Source organism: Camelus ferus, chromosome 4 (genome assembly GCF_009834535.1).
Source record: "Camelus ferus isolate YT-003-E chromosome 4, BCGSAC_Cfer_1.0, whole genome shotgun sequence".
Classification (NCBI taxonomy): domain Eukaryota; kingdom Metazoa; phylum Chordata; class Mammalia; order Artiodactyla; family Camelidae; genus Camelus; species Camelus ferus.
Window position 1 is genome coordinate 56,720,222 of NC_045699.1, and position 15,452 is coordinate 56,735,673.

General features: G+C 40.5%; 1 protein-coding gene and 1 non-coding gene across 5 annotated transcripts; both read left to right on the forward strand.

The window, feature by feature from the left end:
* The first annotated feature begins 1 nt into the window (after position 1).
* PRPF4 (pre-mRNA processing factor 4) lies at positions 2-15,196 on the forward strand. 4 transcript variants are annotated; one of them, XM_006195011.2, is made up of 14 exons: positions 2-155; positions 929-1,106; positions 2,453-2,639; positions 6,552-6,639; positions 7,050-7,129; positions 7,306-7,399; positions 7,905-7,999; positions 9,163-9,221; positions 9,676-9,799; positions 11,183-11,272; positions 13,233-13,355; positions 13,466-13,573; positions 13,665-13,783; positions 14,293-15,196. In XM_006195011.2, exons 1-14 carry the CDS (start codon positions 129-131, stop codon positions 14,484-14,486), a joined length of 1,566 nt encoding a protein of 521 aa, XP_006195073.1. In that variant the 5' UTR covers positions 2-128; the 3' UTR covers positions 14,487-15,196. The 4 variants fall into 4 exon arrangements, with proteins under 4 accessions (XP_006195073.1, XP_014423492.1, XP_006195072.1 ...); XM_014568006.2 differs by having other exon boundaries at positions 28-161; XM_006195010.3 differs by having other exon boundaries at positions 36-155; positions 926-1,106.
* Positions 4,530-4,659, forward strand: LOC116663404. The gene has a single exon (XR_004319655.1). It is a non-coding gene; the product is annotated as a small nucleolar RNA SNORA11 (small nucleolar RNA).
* Positions 15,197-15,452: the final 256 nt, after the last annotated feature.

A 15,452-nucleotide genomic window follows, 5' to 3' on the forward strand; every position in this document is an offset into this window, starting at 1 on the left:
CAGGACGCTGCGTCGGCCTCCGGCCCCCTTCCGGTTGGTGACGTAGTTCCGCTTTGCTGGGCGCGCGGTGGACGGTCTGAAAGGAAGAGCACGGTTTGCTTTGGGGCTTCGCGGCCCCGGAGCCCAGCATGGCTTCCTCACGAGCCTCCTCCACGGTACAGGTCTCAGCTCACTCTTGCAGGGAGCTCGGAGGGGTGGGGGAGTCCCTGCGGAACGGGGCCGTTAGGGAACGGGCTCCGGCGATGGAGGGCTGAGAATGGTGCCAGACTCAGTTTGTTCTTAGAGAGTGGGGCAGCGTTTTCCTTATCCCTAAGTGCTTTCATATATTTTAGCTCATTAACGTCTCAGTACCTCCCCAGCCCACGAAATTTAAATAACCTCTTCCATCTGATCCAGAGACGGAGTTCTGAAAGGGAGTAGTGTCTTGTCCAAGGTTTTTGTCAATGTCAGACCCCTTAATTGTAATGAGGCCTCCTAACGTCATATCTACTGTCTTACTTCTGAAAACGTTTGAAATATATAGGCCAGTAACTGTAACTTGTTCCCCCTTAACATCGCGTTGGTTATTTCAGTTATCCTTGAAATCCCCTGTGATGAGCAGTCACCCTGGATGTTTCATAAAACCCAAGAGAGAGTGAGCGCACTTTGACTGAAGTAAACATGTTCCAAAGCAAACCTTTGCTAGAAAAATCACCAAGATAAATTCATAGTTTTATCCACCTCTTCCTATGTGCAAAACTTAGGTGATTGAGAGACTGGAATCCCCCCCCCCATCCCCATCAGTGAAAACAAGTCTTAACTGGTGTCCAATTTGTCCTTTTCTTTGGGGAGGAAATAGGATTGAAGCTCTGCATGAGCTTCATCCTTACGGGAAGCCTAGTAAATTGCTAAAATTAAGCTTTGTTAATCCAGGTATTTGATTTAGCAGGCAACCAAAACTAAGGCACCTGATGACTTAGTCGCTTCTGTTGTGAAGAAACCACACATCTATTATGGCAGTTTGGAAGAGAAGGAGAGGGAGCGTCTGGCCAAAGGAGAGTCTGGGATTTTGGGAAAAGAAGGACTTAAAGCAGGAATTGAAGCAGGAAATATTAACATAACCTCTGGTAAGATCCAAATTGTGAGTCCATCTTTACCTTTGGTGCTCAAATTTTCTGTGATGATTAACTTCCTAAACCTAGATATCATTAGTATCAAAAAATTTCAAATTTTAAACTTTCACTTAAGTAAGGCTGAACTCTGCCTATCCCATTTAGCATTATCTAGAGAACTGTTTTCTTAAAAATTTTTATACAGTTTTTCTTCTATGAATTGTTAGTAATTTTACAAGGAATTTATCTAGTGTGTATTTGGATTCAAACTGATTCCATTTATCTTCTGGAGATGTAGCATAATTCTGGCATTGGTTTGGAGCTACTGTGGTTCATAATATTCTCCTTTTTTCAGTTTTCTAATTATTTTTCACCCAAAATGAAGTATCTTTTAAATTAAAAAAGTAATAGCCATTTTTATTTTGAAAGGCATTAAACAGTGTAGAAATGTGTGAAGTAGAAAAACCCATAATTCTTTTCAATACGGGCTATAGCTTTATAAGAAATAAAACTATAAAAATACAATTTTTTTCACAAGTGAAACCATGATAAATTGTAACATGTATTTTTTACTCTATATACTGTTGAGGATATCTTTTCATGTCAGTAACTAGTGGTCCACAGTATTTTTAAAATAAAATTGTTCATGTTTGTCATAAGAAATTCTAACAGTAGAGAAGCATATAAAATCAAAAGACTTCTCTGTAGATAGGACTTCTGTCAGATTTCTCATTGATCCTCCCACACATTTTCTTTTCTATACACATGCACTTTAGTGACTTTAACCTTTTTATGTTGTTTTAAACATAACTGCATCACCACTGTACTTTTTCACGCAAATGCTTTTATTTGGTGTGGGGTTTTAAAACTAACTGCTAGATTATCCAAAGAGACACAGTCAAGGAATATCACTTTCATGGTAATTATTTTCAGTTTACAAGTTACATTTGTAATTGCCCCTACACTGAGACTGTTTTAGAGAATAGTTTTGGCAGTTGTTAAAATAATTTTTCTATTTATCTTGTGGATAGAAAGCCTAGTTAACTCATTTGCTAAAGGTGCTTCATACTCATTTTCTCTTGTAAACTGTGTGTTTTTATAGGTGTAAGGTTGCCAAATGAAACAAAATGACTTGAACCATTTTCCTGCTCTCCCCCGCCCCCCCTTTTAAAACTGTCATTAGTTTTCTATGTTTAGCATATCTAAATAAACTGAGAAACAGTTAGCTGTGAAGTGTGTAATAGATTAGATGGTAAATTTTCCTTCCAGGCATACAGACTCTAATTGCAAGACATTCTTTCTTTCTCCCTGCTTAAAGAAGATCTGATAATTATGCCCATGTTGCCTGTTCTTTTTTGTAGGAGAAGTGTTTGAAATTGAAGAGCACATCAGTGAGCGACAGGCCGAAGTATTAGCAGAATTTGAGAGAAGGAAGCGAGCCCGGCAAATCAATGTTTCCACAGATGACTCAGAAGTCAAGGCTTGCCTTAGAGCCTTGGGGGAGCCCATCACACTTTTTGGAGAGGGTCCTGCTGAAAGAAGAGAAAGGTACCCTTTCTGAATATTTACTCTCTTCTCTTTTATTCACAGAGTTTTAGTTTCAAATTTCCGTTGGTCCAAAGCTAGAACTTTAGTAGAATGTTGACAGAATATCTTATTAAGTTGTGTTAATGTAATTTAACCCATAATCTGAGTCTTGGGCCAATTTTTACTCCACTACTGATTATTTTTTGTGAACTTTGAAGAGGATATTAACGTGCTCCCTCCCTTTTTCTTCTCAGTGTGGAGTTGTGAGTTGTTACTAAACTCACTTGTTACTGAACTCTGAAAATGTAAACAACAAACACATTCTTTGTCAACAACATGAAACATATAGTAAGTTTTTTGGGTGTTATTGAAAAGAGGCGCTGTCCTCAGATAATGCTCCTCTTGTGATTTTAAGGTGACAAAATCTCTTACTGGCAGGCTATTCATACACAATAATGAGGACCTTCTCTTGTTTTTCTATCCACTATTTCATCTTTCCCCTTCATTATGTCTTTTTTTTCTTAGTTTTTGTAATTGACACGTTTAATCTTCTGTTCATTTAAATAGAACCAACAGTGCTGGGCATGTTTAAATTATAGGGGAAAAAAAATCTCTGTGCACCAATCCAGTATCTTGCAAAACCAGCTGGGCTGGCCACAAGAGTGGATGGATGGGAGAGGTGGAGGCACCCCTGGGCAGGTGGCTGGGTGCCAAGAAGGGCTAGAGGGGAGAGAGTAAAGGGGTTTCCCAGGTGGAAGGGGACTGATTGTCCTAATGGGAGCGGTGCAGAAGGTATGTCAGAAGAGGGGGTTTGGGGGGCAGGACAGGTCAGTGCTTTCTCCACTAGGGCACAGTGTTAGAGGAGGCTCGGTGCCACCACCTGCCCACCCTTTGCCCTTGGAGAACCAGTGACCCATAAGCTGTTGGCACAGCAAGTCCCTTTGGAAATACAGATAACAGCCTACCCCTCCCACCATGAGCCCCCTTTCCTATGGCCTGCCTGCCTCTTCAGAACTTGTAACGACTCCTCACTCGTTACATTTACTCTCTTAAGGCCCTTACTGCTCATTTACCCTTCAACCCACTGCAAACTGATTGACTGTTACCACACTGAAATTGCTCTATATTAAGGTCATCAACTCATCTTTACTAAGATAGCCCTAGTACACTGCCCGCCACCCATTCCCTGCTTCAAACACTCCCTTTTCTTGGCTCTCATAAGACCAGATCCTCTCAATTTTCCTCCTATTTCTCTTACTGATTCTTTTAAGCTTCTTTTTCCCCTTCGTAGCCCTTATATACTGCTGTTCTTTGCCTTTATCCTACACTAACCCTGAGTGATCAGATCCATTCTCATGACATGTTTCCCATGTATTCTGATGACTCCCAGATCTCTGTAGCCTAGCTATTCTGCAGATACTTCAAACTTGAAATATCTAAATTGAACTCGTCTGTTTTCCATCCTTTTCCTATTCTCCTTGTGAATACTACTACCATTCACACAGTTTGCAGTTGAAATCCTGCCTCACCTTTTGTGTACCCCATCAGCAAAACCTAGTCTATTCTACTTCTCAAATGTACCTCCAGTGTGTCCTCTTCTGTCTATCTCCATTGCTTTCACATTTTGACTGTTAGAATAGCTCCAAGCATGTGTTAATTGCTTGCTTAAAATCCTATAGTGTCTTCTTATTGAACTTAGAGTGAAAAACTCCTAATCATACTCTTCATTCTTACCTTGTGTCACCTTTCTTTAGCTTATTAGACATAGTAACCATAATGAGCCTTCTGGGATACTCAAGCTCTTTTTCTGTCTTTCCACTTAATTTTTCTCTTTTCCCTCTCTTGCCTTTTAGGGAGAGCCCTTTTATTCTTTTCGTTTCGGCATAAATGCCACCTCAAAGAAGCCTTTCTGGGGTGTGCTCAGAGCAGGGAGCCTGAAGAAATGGCTCCTCTGTTTACAACACACCCAACAGGAATCTGGGTTCATTGTAATAAGGGGCACAAAACTTGTGACCTTCCTATTAGCAAATGCCCTACACATGTGCCCCTGCACCTCCACTTTGCTCCTGGGCATAGTGCTCAGTATTGGAAGAAAAGCTACAGTATTTAGTGGCAGAGTTTGCCACCAAGAGCCTATCCAGTCCATGCATAGGTAGGCTGATAATAAAGGCTTTGAACCTCTCCTTTCAAGGGAACCAAAAAAAAGAAAGATTCTATACGTCATTCTGGAAAAGGCAAAACAGTGGAGACAGTCAAAAGATCAGTGGTTGCCAGGAGTTTGGGGAAAGAGGAGAGATGAATACACAGAGTACAGAAGTCTTTTAGGGCAATGAAAATACTTTATATGACATTATAATGGTGGATATATGTCGTTATACATTTGTCCAAACTCACAGAATGTGCAACACTAGCCACTGTATTAGCATGAACCCTAAGGTGAACTGTGGACTTTGGTAACTAGGATGTGTCGGTGTATGTTCATCCTTGGTTTAAAAAAAAAAACAAAAAACACCACTGTGGTGAATGATGTTGATTATGGCTATGCATGTGTGTGGAGAGGAGGGGGCATATGAGAAATTTGTGTACTTTCTTGTCAATTTTGTTGTAAACCTAAAACTGCTTCCACCCCCCAAAAAAAAAGTCTTAAAAAAAAAGAGAACTCTCAGGGTAGACATTTTTGGCAAAACTCTTGTTTCAGTTCTGTATATATGTATACAGATTATATGTGTGTGTGTTTGTTAGATTGTGATGTAAAATGTATTTTTTAAGCAAGAAAAGTTTACATTCCACTGTAGTTAAGTTATACTGGCAAATAAAAGCATAAATTACCCTCAAAAAAAAAAAGGAAGAAAGAAAGAAACCCTTCGTAACACCTGACTCCTTGTAAGGTAGGCCCCCCATTAGGCTCTATCATGATAGGTTGTTTTCTTGCTAGCCTTTCAAAAGTGTACTTTTATTGTTGTTTATTTTTTGTCTTCAACAACAAAGTCTGTCTTATTGTGTCCCTTAGGTTATTGTCTTGAGTCCCCACTGCCACTGTCCTAATTCGGTCCACCGTTAAGGCTCGGGATTCGTACAACAGTATACTGTCTGATTTCCCCGCCTTTGTTTATCCGTCTACAGTCCATTCTCCATACTTCTCCGGGAATCTTTCTCAAATGTAAATCCTCCTTATCAGGGCATGAGGAGTGGTATGTGACCTGGCTCCTACTTAGGTTTGCAGCCTTATCTCTCTCACCATCCCTTTTCCAGTACTCCTTGCTCCAGTCGTACTGAACTGTTTGTGATTCTGAGCTCAATATGCTTTTCTTTCCTCTAGACTTTTACATTGGTTGAATCCTCTGCCTCAACTGTCCTTTCCCATTCTTAACCTATTAACCTGATAAATTGAGGACTCAGTTTAGGTAACACCTCCTCCACGAAGCCTTCCTGATTCTCCCTCCAAGCCTAGGTTATTTACTCCTTATATGATTACTGTTAGCACCCTGCACTTAACACTGTTACAATGCTTAATGTAAAATACTATGGTCTCTGTCACTTTCTGTCTGTCCATTCCCCACCCCCAGTTATGCTACTTGAAATCAAGAACTGTTTCTTACTCATTTTTTTGTACTTAGCATCTGAATCAGTTTCCAGCGCATGGTGGCATTGAGTGAAGGTTATCTGTATTCACAGCCCAAGTGGTAGCAGATGGCGCTAGCGGACTGTAAATTGAGCAGGGTAATTGCTTATAGTTCAATTTAGGAAATCTTCAGATAAAGACTGTTGAGTAGGAGAAATCACACTGGAAGTTTAAGGATTACAAATTGACTCTTAAAGAAGGTTGCTGGGGGTTTGAATGGTGAGAGAGTAGAAAAAGTCTGCTCCCTTCTTAGGTATACTTTTCACAATCTCATCTCAGCTCTGTTTAAATTCTGATCTTTTTTGTTACAGGTTAAGAAATATCCTCTCAGTAGTCGGTACTGATGCCTTAAAAAAGACCAAAAAAGATGATGAGAAATCTAAGAAGTCCAAAGAAGAGGTAAAATATGTCTCTAGCTTCATAGTACAGACATGCAGGACACAAGGGGATAGCTCTCATTTTCTGTTTTCAGTGTTTTACTTTGTTAGGGGAAGGAGGGCGTTGACCTTACTGTTCAGAAATAGTTGTTGAAAATAGTTTGTGGCTCCTGTGTAGATATAAACAGAGGTAAGTGAGTTTCTCATTCAGGAAAGAACCATAGTATTCCTGATGCCACTTTTAACAAGGAACCAGAAGCCATCCAATAGGAGCTCATAGAAAGAAACACAGTAGAAAGCACATACACCTGATTTCATCCTGTTGCTGAACTAATTCTCCTTTCTTCTGGCAGTTACAATAGCAGGTTGACAGCTATGAAAGGGGCAGAAATGCTTCAGACTTGACATTTCTGCTCTTACTTTAACTTTCAGTATCAGCAAACTTGGTACCATGAAGGACCAAACAGCCTGAAGGTCGCTAGACTATGGATTGCTAATTATTCACTGCCCAGGTAAGGAGAGCCTAAAGAAGGAGAGAGAAGCATACTTTTTCTTATTTCCTCCCAGGGACTGCAAATCTGCTTTATAAATTGTGGTGGTTAATTGAAATTAAGTGGAAGAGAGACTTGTGTGGACCTTTGTTTCCAGCCTGTTTGCTCATAGTAGTAGTGTTGTTACTGTGTCACAGGGCAATGAAACGCTTGGAAGAGGCCCGTCTTCATAAAGAGATTCCTGAGACAACCAGAACCTCCCAGATGCAAGAACTGCACAAATCTCTTCGGGTAGGATGCTCTGGGCGATGGTCCAATATTAAAGATTCTTAGATGTTTATTAGCTGTTGTCCTGAGCCCACCCCTAGGAAGGGGAAGGCAGCTGTACACACTCCTCCCTGCTTACACTGTTTCTGTTTGGGAGGAGCCGCCAATTCAGGTGGCAGGCACCCACTGTACTCTGCACTTGGCAGAGGCCAACGGCCCTGCTCTTTAATTCTCCCTTTTAACGTGTCAGACTGTACTTTAGACCTCGCCACGGCTTTCCTGTTTGTATTAGCTGACACAGAGCTAGTGATATTACGACTGAAGAAAACAGCATGCTGGGGTTCCAGATGAGCTTTGACTCCATTCATTCATTCAGATAAGAGTCTCCTAACCAAAAAAAAGTGAAAGAATCTTGGGGTGGGTTAAAACGAGCAAGTTTTTTTTTTTTTTTTTTTATGATGGGAAAACCAAGAAAGTTTGGATTAGCCTGTTAATGATCCCTTGTTTGCCTTTTTTTTTTTTTTTTAAGTCTTTGAATAATTTCTGCAGTCAGATTGGGGATGATCGGCCTATCTCCTACTGTCACTTCAGTCCCAATTCCAAAATGCTGGCTACAGCTTGCTGGTAAGTCCCATTTTACAGTGATCTTTTTTCTTACTTGGGGTTCAGGGAAAAAAAATCAGCATTTGTCTTAGAAGGCTGTTTCTGTACCATTTGCCTCTGTTTCTCATGACCACACCAAACTAGAGCTGCTAGTGGTTAACCATTGTATTTTACAATACAGCCTTCCATTGCAGTTCTTACTATCATAAGGGACCCCAGAGATCCATGACACTAGCATCGTTTTGGAGCAGATGTATAGTGAGCTCATAGACTGACAGGTATACACACCTCAGTATAGCTTTTCTTCTTTAGTTTTGTGACCTAGGTAAGATACTTAACCTCTGTAAGCTTCAGTTTTCTTATCTGTAAAGTAGGATGAGATACTGCATTTTGCCTTGATAGTTCCTAGTGTAAAGACTTGGTAAACATGACTTATACTGTGGTTTTTTTTGTTTTGTTTTTCGGAGGGAGGGACTGGGGATTGAACTCAGGACCCTGTGCATGCTAAGCATGCGCTCTGCCACTGAGCTATACCCTCTCCCCCTTTGTTTTCTACTTGTCACCACATAAGCAAAAAACTCTTAGGATGTGTTAACTCTGTTGTTTTGCTCTGTTTAGTTATTTAGTTGCTTTTGTGGGACATGGTCATCTGGTGAGAGGGGAAACTTTGTTACGTTGTACATGCAGGAACTACTTGACTAGGCAGAAGTTGAGACTGTGGTTCAGGAGAAAGCCAGGGACGTATACAGATCCCTCCACCTGTGCAAGTCTCAGTTCCCTTCACTGCTTCACTGTAAAGTAGAAATGATCATTCATTTGAAATGATAGGTATGAAAGTAATTTGTTGGAAATTTTCCCAAAATAAAACTTAAAAAAAAAATTTAAGTACTTTGTGAGCAGCAAAATGCTATGAATACTTAAGGAGATAGTCTCATTATTAGTATTACTATTGGATAGTTTAATTTATCCTATGTTTCCTTACAGATTGATCCGAAATAGTCCAGTAGAGGCCTCTGGTTGCATGAGACCTGGATATAGCTTTCTTCTCTAACCCTTTTTCTTTTTTGTTTGCCACTGTGACATTTATTGAGAGTGAGAAGAGATTGTCCTTTAGTAATGTTACCGAGGTACCTTTTCCTTCCCAGACCAACCCTGGCTGAGATGCTTTCCTTTGTGTTTGATAGGAGTGGGCTTTGCAAGCTCTGGTCTGTTCCGGATTGCAACCTCCTTCACACGCTTCGAGGTGAGTTAGAATCTTCCCTAAATCTCAGCCTTTTTCCCAGTGTGAACTCTGTCAAACACTACTCTCAAACTCTGTCTGACACTCAGACCCAGTACACAGAAGATTGATTCTTGATTTGATTTGACTTGGCTTGATTTTCTCTGACTGCGGGGCTGGATTATAATGACTTCATATACATAACACTTTTCGTTCATGTCCCGCCCTACTCTGGCGTTTGCAATCTCTAAACTAAAAAAGTTTTATTGTGTTTTTCTTTTTCAATGTCATTTATATGTTAAATTAGTTTTTTTAAACAGTTAAATAGCCACTTTAAAACTCTATGTCCACATGTTCCCGGATATATATATGTATGTGTGTGTGTATACATATATATAATATACTCATTGTCTGTGTTTACATGTAAGTTATAAGGGAGCAGGAACCCTTTAACTTTCATCTCTTAACACTCCTTCAGGCCATAACACAAACGTAGGAGCAATTGTATTCCATCCTAAATCTACTGTCTCCTTGGACAAAAAAGATGTCAATCTGGCCTCTTGTGCTGCTGATGGTTCTGTGAAGCTCTGGAGCCTTGACAGGTGACTATTACTGTTCTGTTCTGTCCACACTGCAGTCACTAAAGTAAGTAGTTGATTGGTCGGTCCTTGAGGCCTGAAAATATGGCTTTTAACCCCAGAGATGCTAAGAGTCAGAGTAACTTGATGAGAAAATGAAAAGGAGGGTTTTTTTCTTAGACCTTTTCTCATCAGAGGAGTTGTGTAAGGTTTTCCCTCTTGTTAACTTTGTACCTTGATTTTTGCCTCTAACATAATAGCCACTGTTTCCTGGCTCCAGTTATTCTGGAAGGATCCATCATACTTCCCATGCAATAGATTGACATTGGTGAAATGCACTATTTGGTAGGTTGACTAAAGATAATTTTCTAGGCAGCGCATTGGTCCTTAGCAAACAGCCACAGGGGAGAGGAAAAAGGTTCTCCCTGGCAGTATTGCCAGAGAATTGACAGCCCCTCCCAACAGCATCATCCTTTACCTAGACTGTATTTTCCAATTACAACAGGTTTTTTTTTTAATTTGTTTGTGATTATTATTTTCCGAGAAATTTTTGGAAGCATTTTGTTGGCTAAAAGACATCTGAGTGCAATTGTTTAGTTTTCTTTGGGAAAAAAGCACATGAGACTTTTGTTCCAGGATTTTGTAAAGAGCTAATTAGTGTCTCTCCTCTTTGCCAGACAGGGTCTTACCTCTGAGCACAGCAAGTTTTAATTGGCTTTGGTAATAACATAGCAATATTTGTTCCCCTAGGGCTTTGACTAGTTCTTTGTATGCACACTGACATTGTTCCCTTTTTAATTGCTCTCTTTAGGGTTCATGTTTACTTCCTTTCGCTGGTGTTTCAGGTATTCTTTCTGTGGTTGCTGGGTAGTAGAATTTAATGGCCACCAAAAGGAAACTAAGCCTTGATTTAGGAGTTCCTTCTTTCATGTGGATCCTTGAACAAGCTAAAGTTTGAGAAAAATTTATCTGTAATCCACTTGCACCAGAACTGTTTGATATAGCCTCACGTCTCTATAGAAGTTTGTTTTCTTTCTAGAATCTGAACACTTCTTTGGTGCAGAGAGATTATTTTGCTTGTCAGGCTGAAATATCTCTTACTTTCTCTAATGGTATAGCATTAAGAGTTTATTATCATAGTGAATTGAAACAGAAAGATGGTGTTTATTGAAGTGCTATGGACAGTTTTGCCCTGTAGGCGCATGAAATAGTCCCAAAGCTTGTATAACCCTGGGAAGTGAGTAAAAATATCATTAGCCCTAAAATTTTAACAATAACAAGTTAAGTTGCATTCTGGCTTGTCAAATCATGTAGAATGGGTGCATCTGTGCACAACAGTTAATAAATTTAATGAGTATTTACATGACTGTAAGAAAGTTTACATACATATGTTTGATTTCTTTTCAGTGATGAACCAGTGGCAGACATTGAAGGTCATACAGTGCGTGTAGCCCGTGTAATGTGGCACCCATCGGGACGTTTCTTAGGTACCACCTGGTAAGCCATCCTCTTACTGTTCTGTCCATACAGGCCTTTGGCATCTTGCTAACCCTTTATAGCTAACTGCCAGGTAAATTTCTAGAGCAGAGATCTTTCAGGTAAGAATTTCTTGGACTACAATAAAGCAGATGGATCAGAGTATTATAGGGTAACTCACTCACAGGGTGGGATCCAGCAGACAGCGATCCAGAAGGATTCACAGCTGCACCCCACTCCCTCAAGGGGCCACTGGGACAGTGTTAGAGTTAACCTAGGGTGTGGGGGTACAGGCTTGGAAACAGGAAGTACATTCCTAAGTCAACATTTATGAATGGGTAACTAATCTTGTGGTCCCTGGGAATACATCCGCAAAGGTCTTCCTCATTGTTTGGGAACTAACAGAGCATAGAGGCCACCTAGTCCTAGTGATTCTGTTAACAACATAGCCCTTGACGACAAAGAAGTGATTACTGCACAGTACAGTTCTGGGCAGGGTCAGCAAGATAAGGAGGAATTGTACTGGCCCAAGACTGCGTCAGTTACGCTAACAGCTATACCCTTGTCAATAGAACATTTACATCACCCCAGAAAGTTCCCTCATGCCCTTCCTTAGTCAGCTCCCCTTTCTAAAGCAACCATTGACCTGATTTCTGTCACCATAAATTAATTCTGTTTGTTCATGCTGTATGAACTCATTTGTGGCTTTTTTTTACTCAGTGTGACATTTTTAAGATTCATTCGTGTCATTGCATGTATCCTTTTTTTTTTTTTGCTCTTTTTTTTTCTTTCTTTCAGTAGTTCCTTTTTATTGCTGAGGAATTTTCAGTTGTATGGCTCTGCCAGTTTGTTTATCCATTTTCCTATTGATGGACACTTGGGCTGTTGCCAGGTTTTGGCTAGTCAGAATAAAGCTGCTATAAATATTCTTGTACGGTTCTTTTTGTGGACATGTTTTTCTTTCCTTTCTCTTGAATAAATACCTAGGAATGCAATTACAGGGTCATGGGGTAAATGTATATTTAACTTCTTTTAAACTTCCAAGTGGTTTTCCATAGTGATGGTACCATTTTACGTTCCCAGAATTCTGGTTGCTTCACATTCTTGCCAACATTTGGTGTTGTCCATCGTGTCATTTTGCCCAGCCTAGCAACTGTGTAGTGAAATCTCATGGTTCCAAACTTTTTTACCCTAAGGACTGTTGGTTTTGAATATTCTGTGCTATGCTTATTGACCATTTGTATACCCTCTTTTGTTCAATCTCCACGTGCTTTGCCCATTTTTTTTTATTGAGGGTTCTTTGTTTTGTCTTTATTTCCATGTGTGTAACAGTCCTACCACCAGTTATTGAAGAGACTTTCCTTTCTCTGTTGAAATTGTTTTGGCAGCCTCATTGAAAAAACATTTGACCATGTCTTTGGGTCTGTTTCTACTCTCTTCTGTTCTATTGATCTATTTGTTTATGATTGATTTTTATATCCCTAGCATTCAATTTAGAGCCCAATAAATGCTCAGTGAATAGAAGGACATAACAGTGGAACCAAGGAAGAAAGAAGGCACAATAGAATCTTTGCTGGGCCATTCTTGTGGAATTCTCTCTTTAAAATAGCCACTGAAGTGGGCTTACAGGAAATCCATGGTTTCCCAGTTAGCACTCAAGACACATATGCTTAGTTACTGAGGCATTGTTTATGTCAGAAAGGAATTTCTTATTAATACGGTTATGTGAATGGCTTCAGAAACATAGCTTGAACTACAACTATAGTACTTTGCACATTGTAGGAACTGAATATCTGCTGGTTAATTGTTGTTGTTTTTTTTTGAGGTGGGGAGGGAGGTAATTAGGTTTATTTATTTACTTTCCTTAGAGGAGGTATTGGGGATTGAACCCAGGACCTCTTACATGCTAAGCATGCGCTCTGCCACTTTAAGCTGTACCCTCCCTGCTATCTACTGGTTAATTGTTAGTTTGACTTCTTAGCTATGACCGTTCATGGCGCTTATGGGATTTGGAGGCTCAAGAGGAGATCCTGCATCAGGAAGGCCACAGCATGGGTGTGTATGACATTGCCTTCCATCAAGATGGCTCTTTGGCTGGCACTGGGTAAGGCTTTTTCCACATAGCCGGGGCAGCTCAGTAGTCTCACCTCTTACATATGCCTGCTTCCGCAGACAACTGGATTAAAGATGTTCATTCATAAATTCTTTTATCAGGGGACTGGATGCATTTGGTCGAGTTTGGGACCTACGCACAGGACGTTGTATCATGTTCCTAGAGGGCCACCTGAAGGAAATCTATGGAATAAATTTCTCCCCCAATGGGTAAAATAAGCTCATTGAAGGAGGGGTGGAGAGGGTTATTGGTTAGAAAGTATTCTTTGTTTCTAACTTGGATACTACATCTGATCCACAGCTACCACATTGCAACTGGAAGTGGTGACAACACTTGCAAAGTGTGGGACCTTCGACAGCGGCGTTGTATCTATACCATCCCTGCCCATCAGAACTTAGTGACTGGTGTCAAGTTTGAGCGTAAGCTTTCCTCCTATTGTAGGCTTAATTGCCAGACAGACAGATTGCTCTTCTGGGGAATGCAGGCCAGGCATTAGCTTAACTAGGAAGTGGAACAGGAGAGAATTTGGACTCTGTTGAAGGAACAAATTGTAATTTCCTTCTGTCTGGCACACTTTCAGAGCCGTGGCACAGCATGCTGCTTGTTTCTAGGAAGTAAGGAAGACTACCATGAATGTTTTGCTTCATTTTTTTTTCCACAGACGTTCCAAGCACTTAATCCTTCATGTTTTTCTGGATAGATTGTCTTTTGGGGAAAGAACCGAAAGACCCTAATAATGTTATTTCTTCCCCTAAGTCTGCCTGTAGTTGTCCTTGTCTTCCTAGAGGCCTAGTAGAAACATAGATCAGAGTGTTGGGTTTTTCTGAATGTGAAAATACCTTCTTTTATGTTCTAGCAGATTTTTGGGCTTTTATTTTCTTACGCTCTTTTGAATTCCTCAAGCAGCACCCCTTCTTTTCTTTTGTAGCTATCCATGGGAATTTCTTGCTCACTGGTGCCTATGACAATACAGCCAAGATCTGGACCCACCCAGGCTGGTCCCCACTGAAGACTCTGGCCGGCCATGAAGGCAAAGTGATGGGCCTAGACATTTCCTCTGATGGGCAGCTCATAGCCACTTGCTCATACGACAGGACCTTCAAGCTCTGGATGGCTGAATAGGCAGGACCATGGAAAAGGACTCTCTAAGCTCATCTCCCTTAAGAGCGATTTTCAAAAGAAAGGAATTGATGTGTTTTGTTCTATCATGTTTTTTGCCAATTACCATGTATAGATCCTCAAAAGAATTGGATTTCCACATCAGCCCCAACTCCAGGCAGGCAGCCCAGTCCCTGGGTGTTGGTGAATCCCTTTCATGGTTGAAATTTTAATTTTCATTGTTGAGCCCTGCCATGAACTACGTAGACATTGTTTAATTAATATTTTGTTTGAATACCCTATTGCCTCCCTCACAGCACTCAGGATTGTGACTGGCTCCATTTTTAATTCTTGAAACTTGGCTTTGCATTACGTGGTACATGCTTCAGGACTATGTGTGAACCACAGAGCAAGATGGCTGGACTACAGTCTGGGAGCCCTCAAATTGAGAGGCACGTTTCAACGCACAAGGGCTTCACAGTGCCTGACAGAGCGAGAGCCTCGAGAACAGGAGGTGAAGAGGCAGGCACAGCTCCGCTCACGGTTATGCCATAGAGGAGATTTTACCTCTTCTGTCGAGTTCACTTGGAATGCTAACTGCATCAGGAAGCTCAGAGCTGAACATTTGCCTTATCAAAACAATTCTCCCATTTTGCTTTGAGGTTTGGCATCCTTCATGTTACCCCAAAACTAGACGATTGTGTCAATATTCAATGAAATTTTTAGAAAACAAACATGTCTCTGTTGTGCAACTTCTTTTCTATTGGGTATTTAAAGAATGTAACCTTCAGATCATGGTAACTCTGGAAAGAATCTCTAATGGGTATTACTAAACAAACCTCCCTTATTCTTCATTACACACTTGTTACAGAGTGAAATCCCATGGTAAAAACTGTCCTTAAAATAATTTTTTTGTGTAGTTAAGTGTTTTCTGTATCCCAGCCATTGGTCCCATCTTTTTAGTTTGAGGTATAACAAATGAGCTCAAAT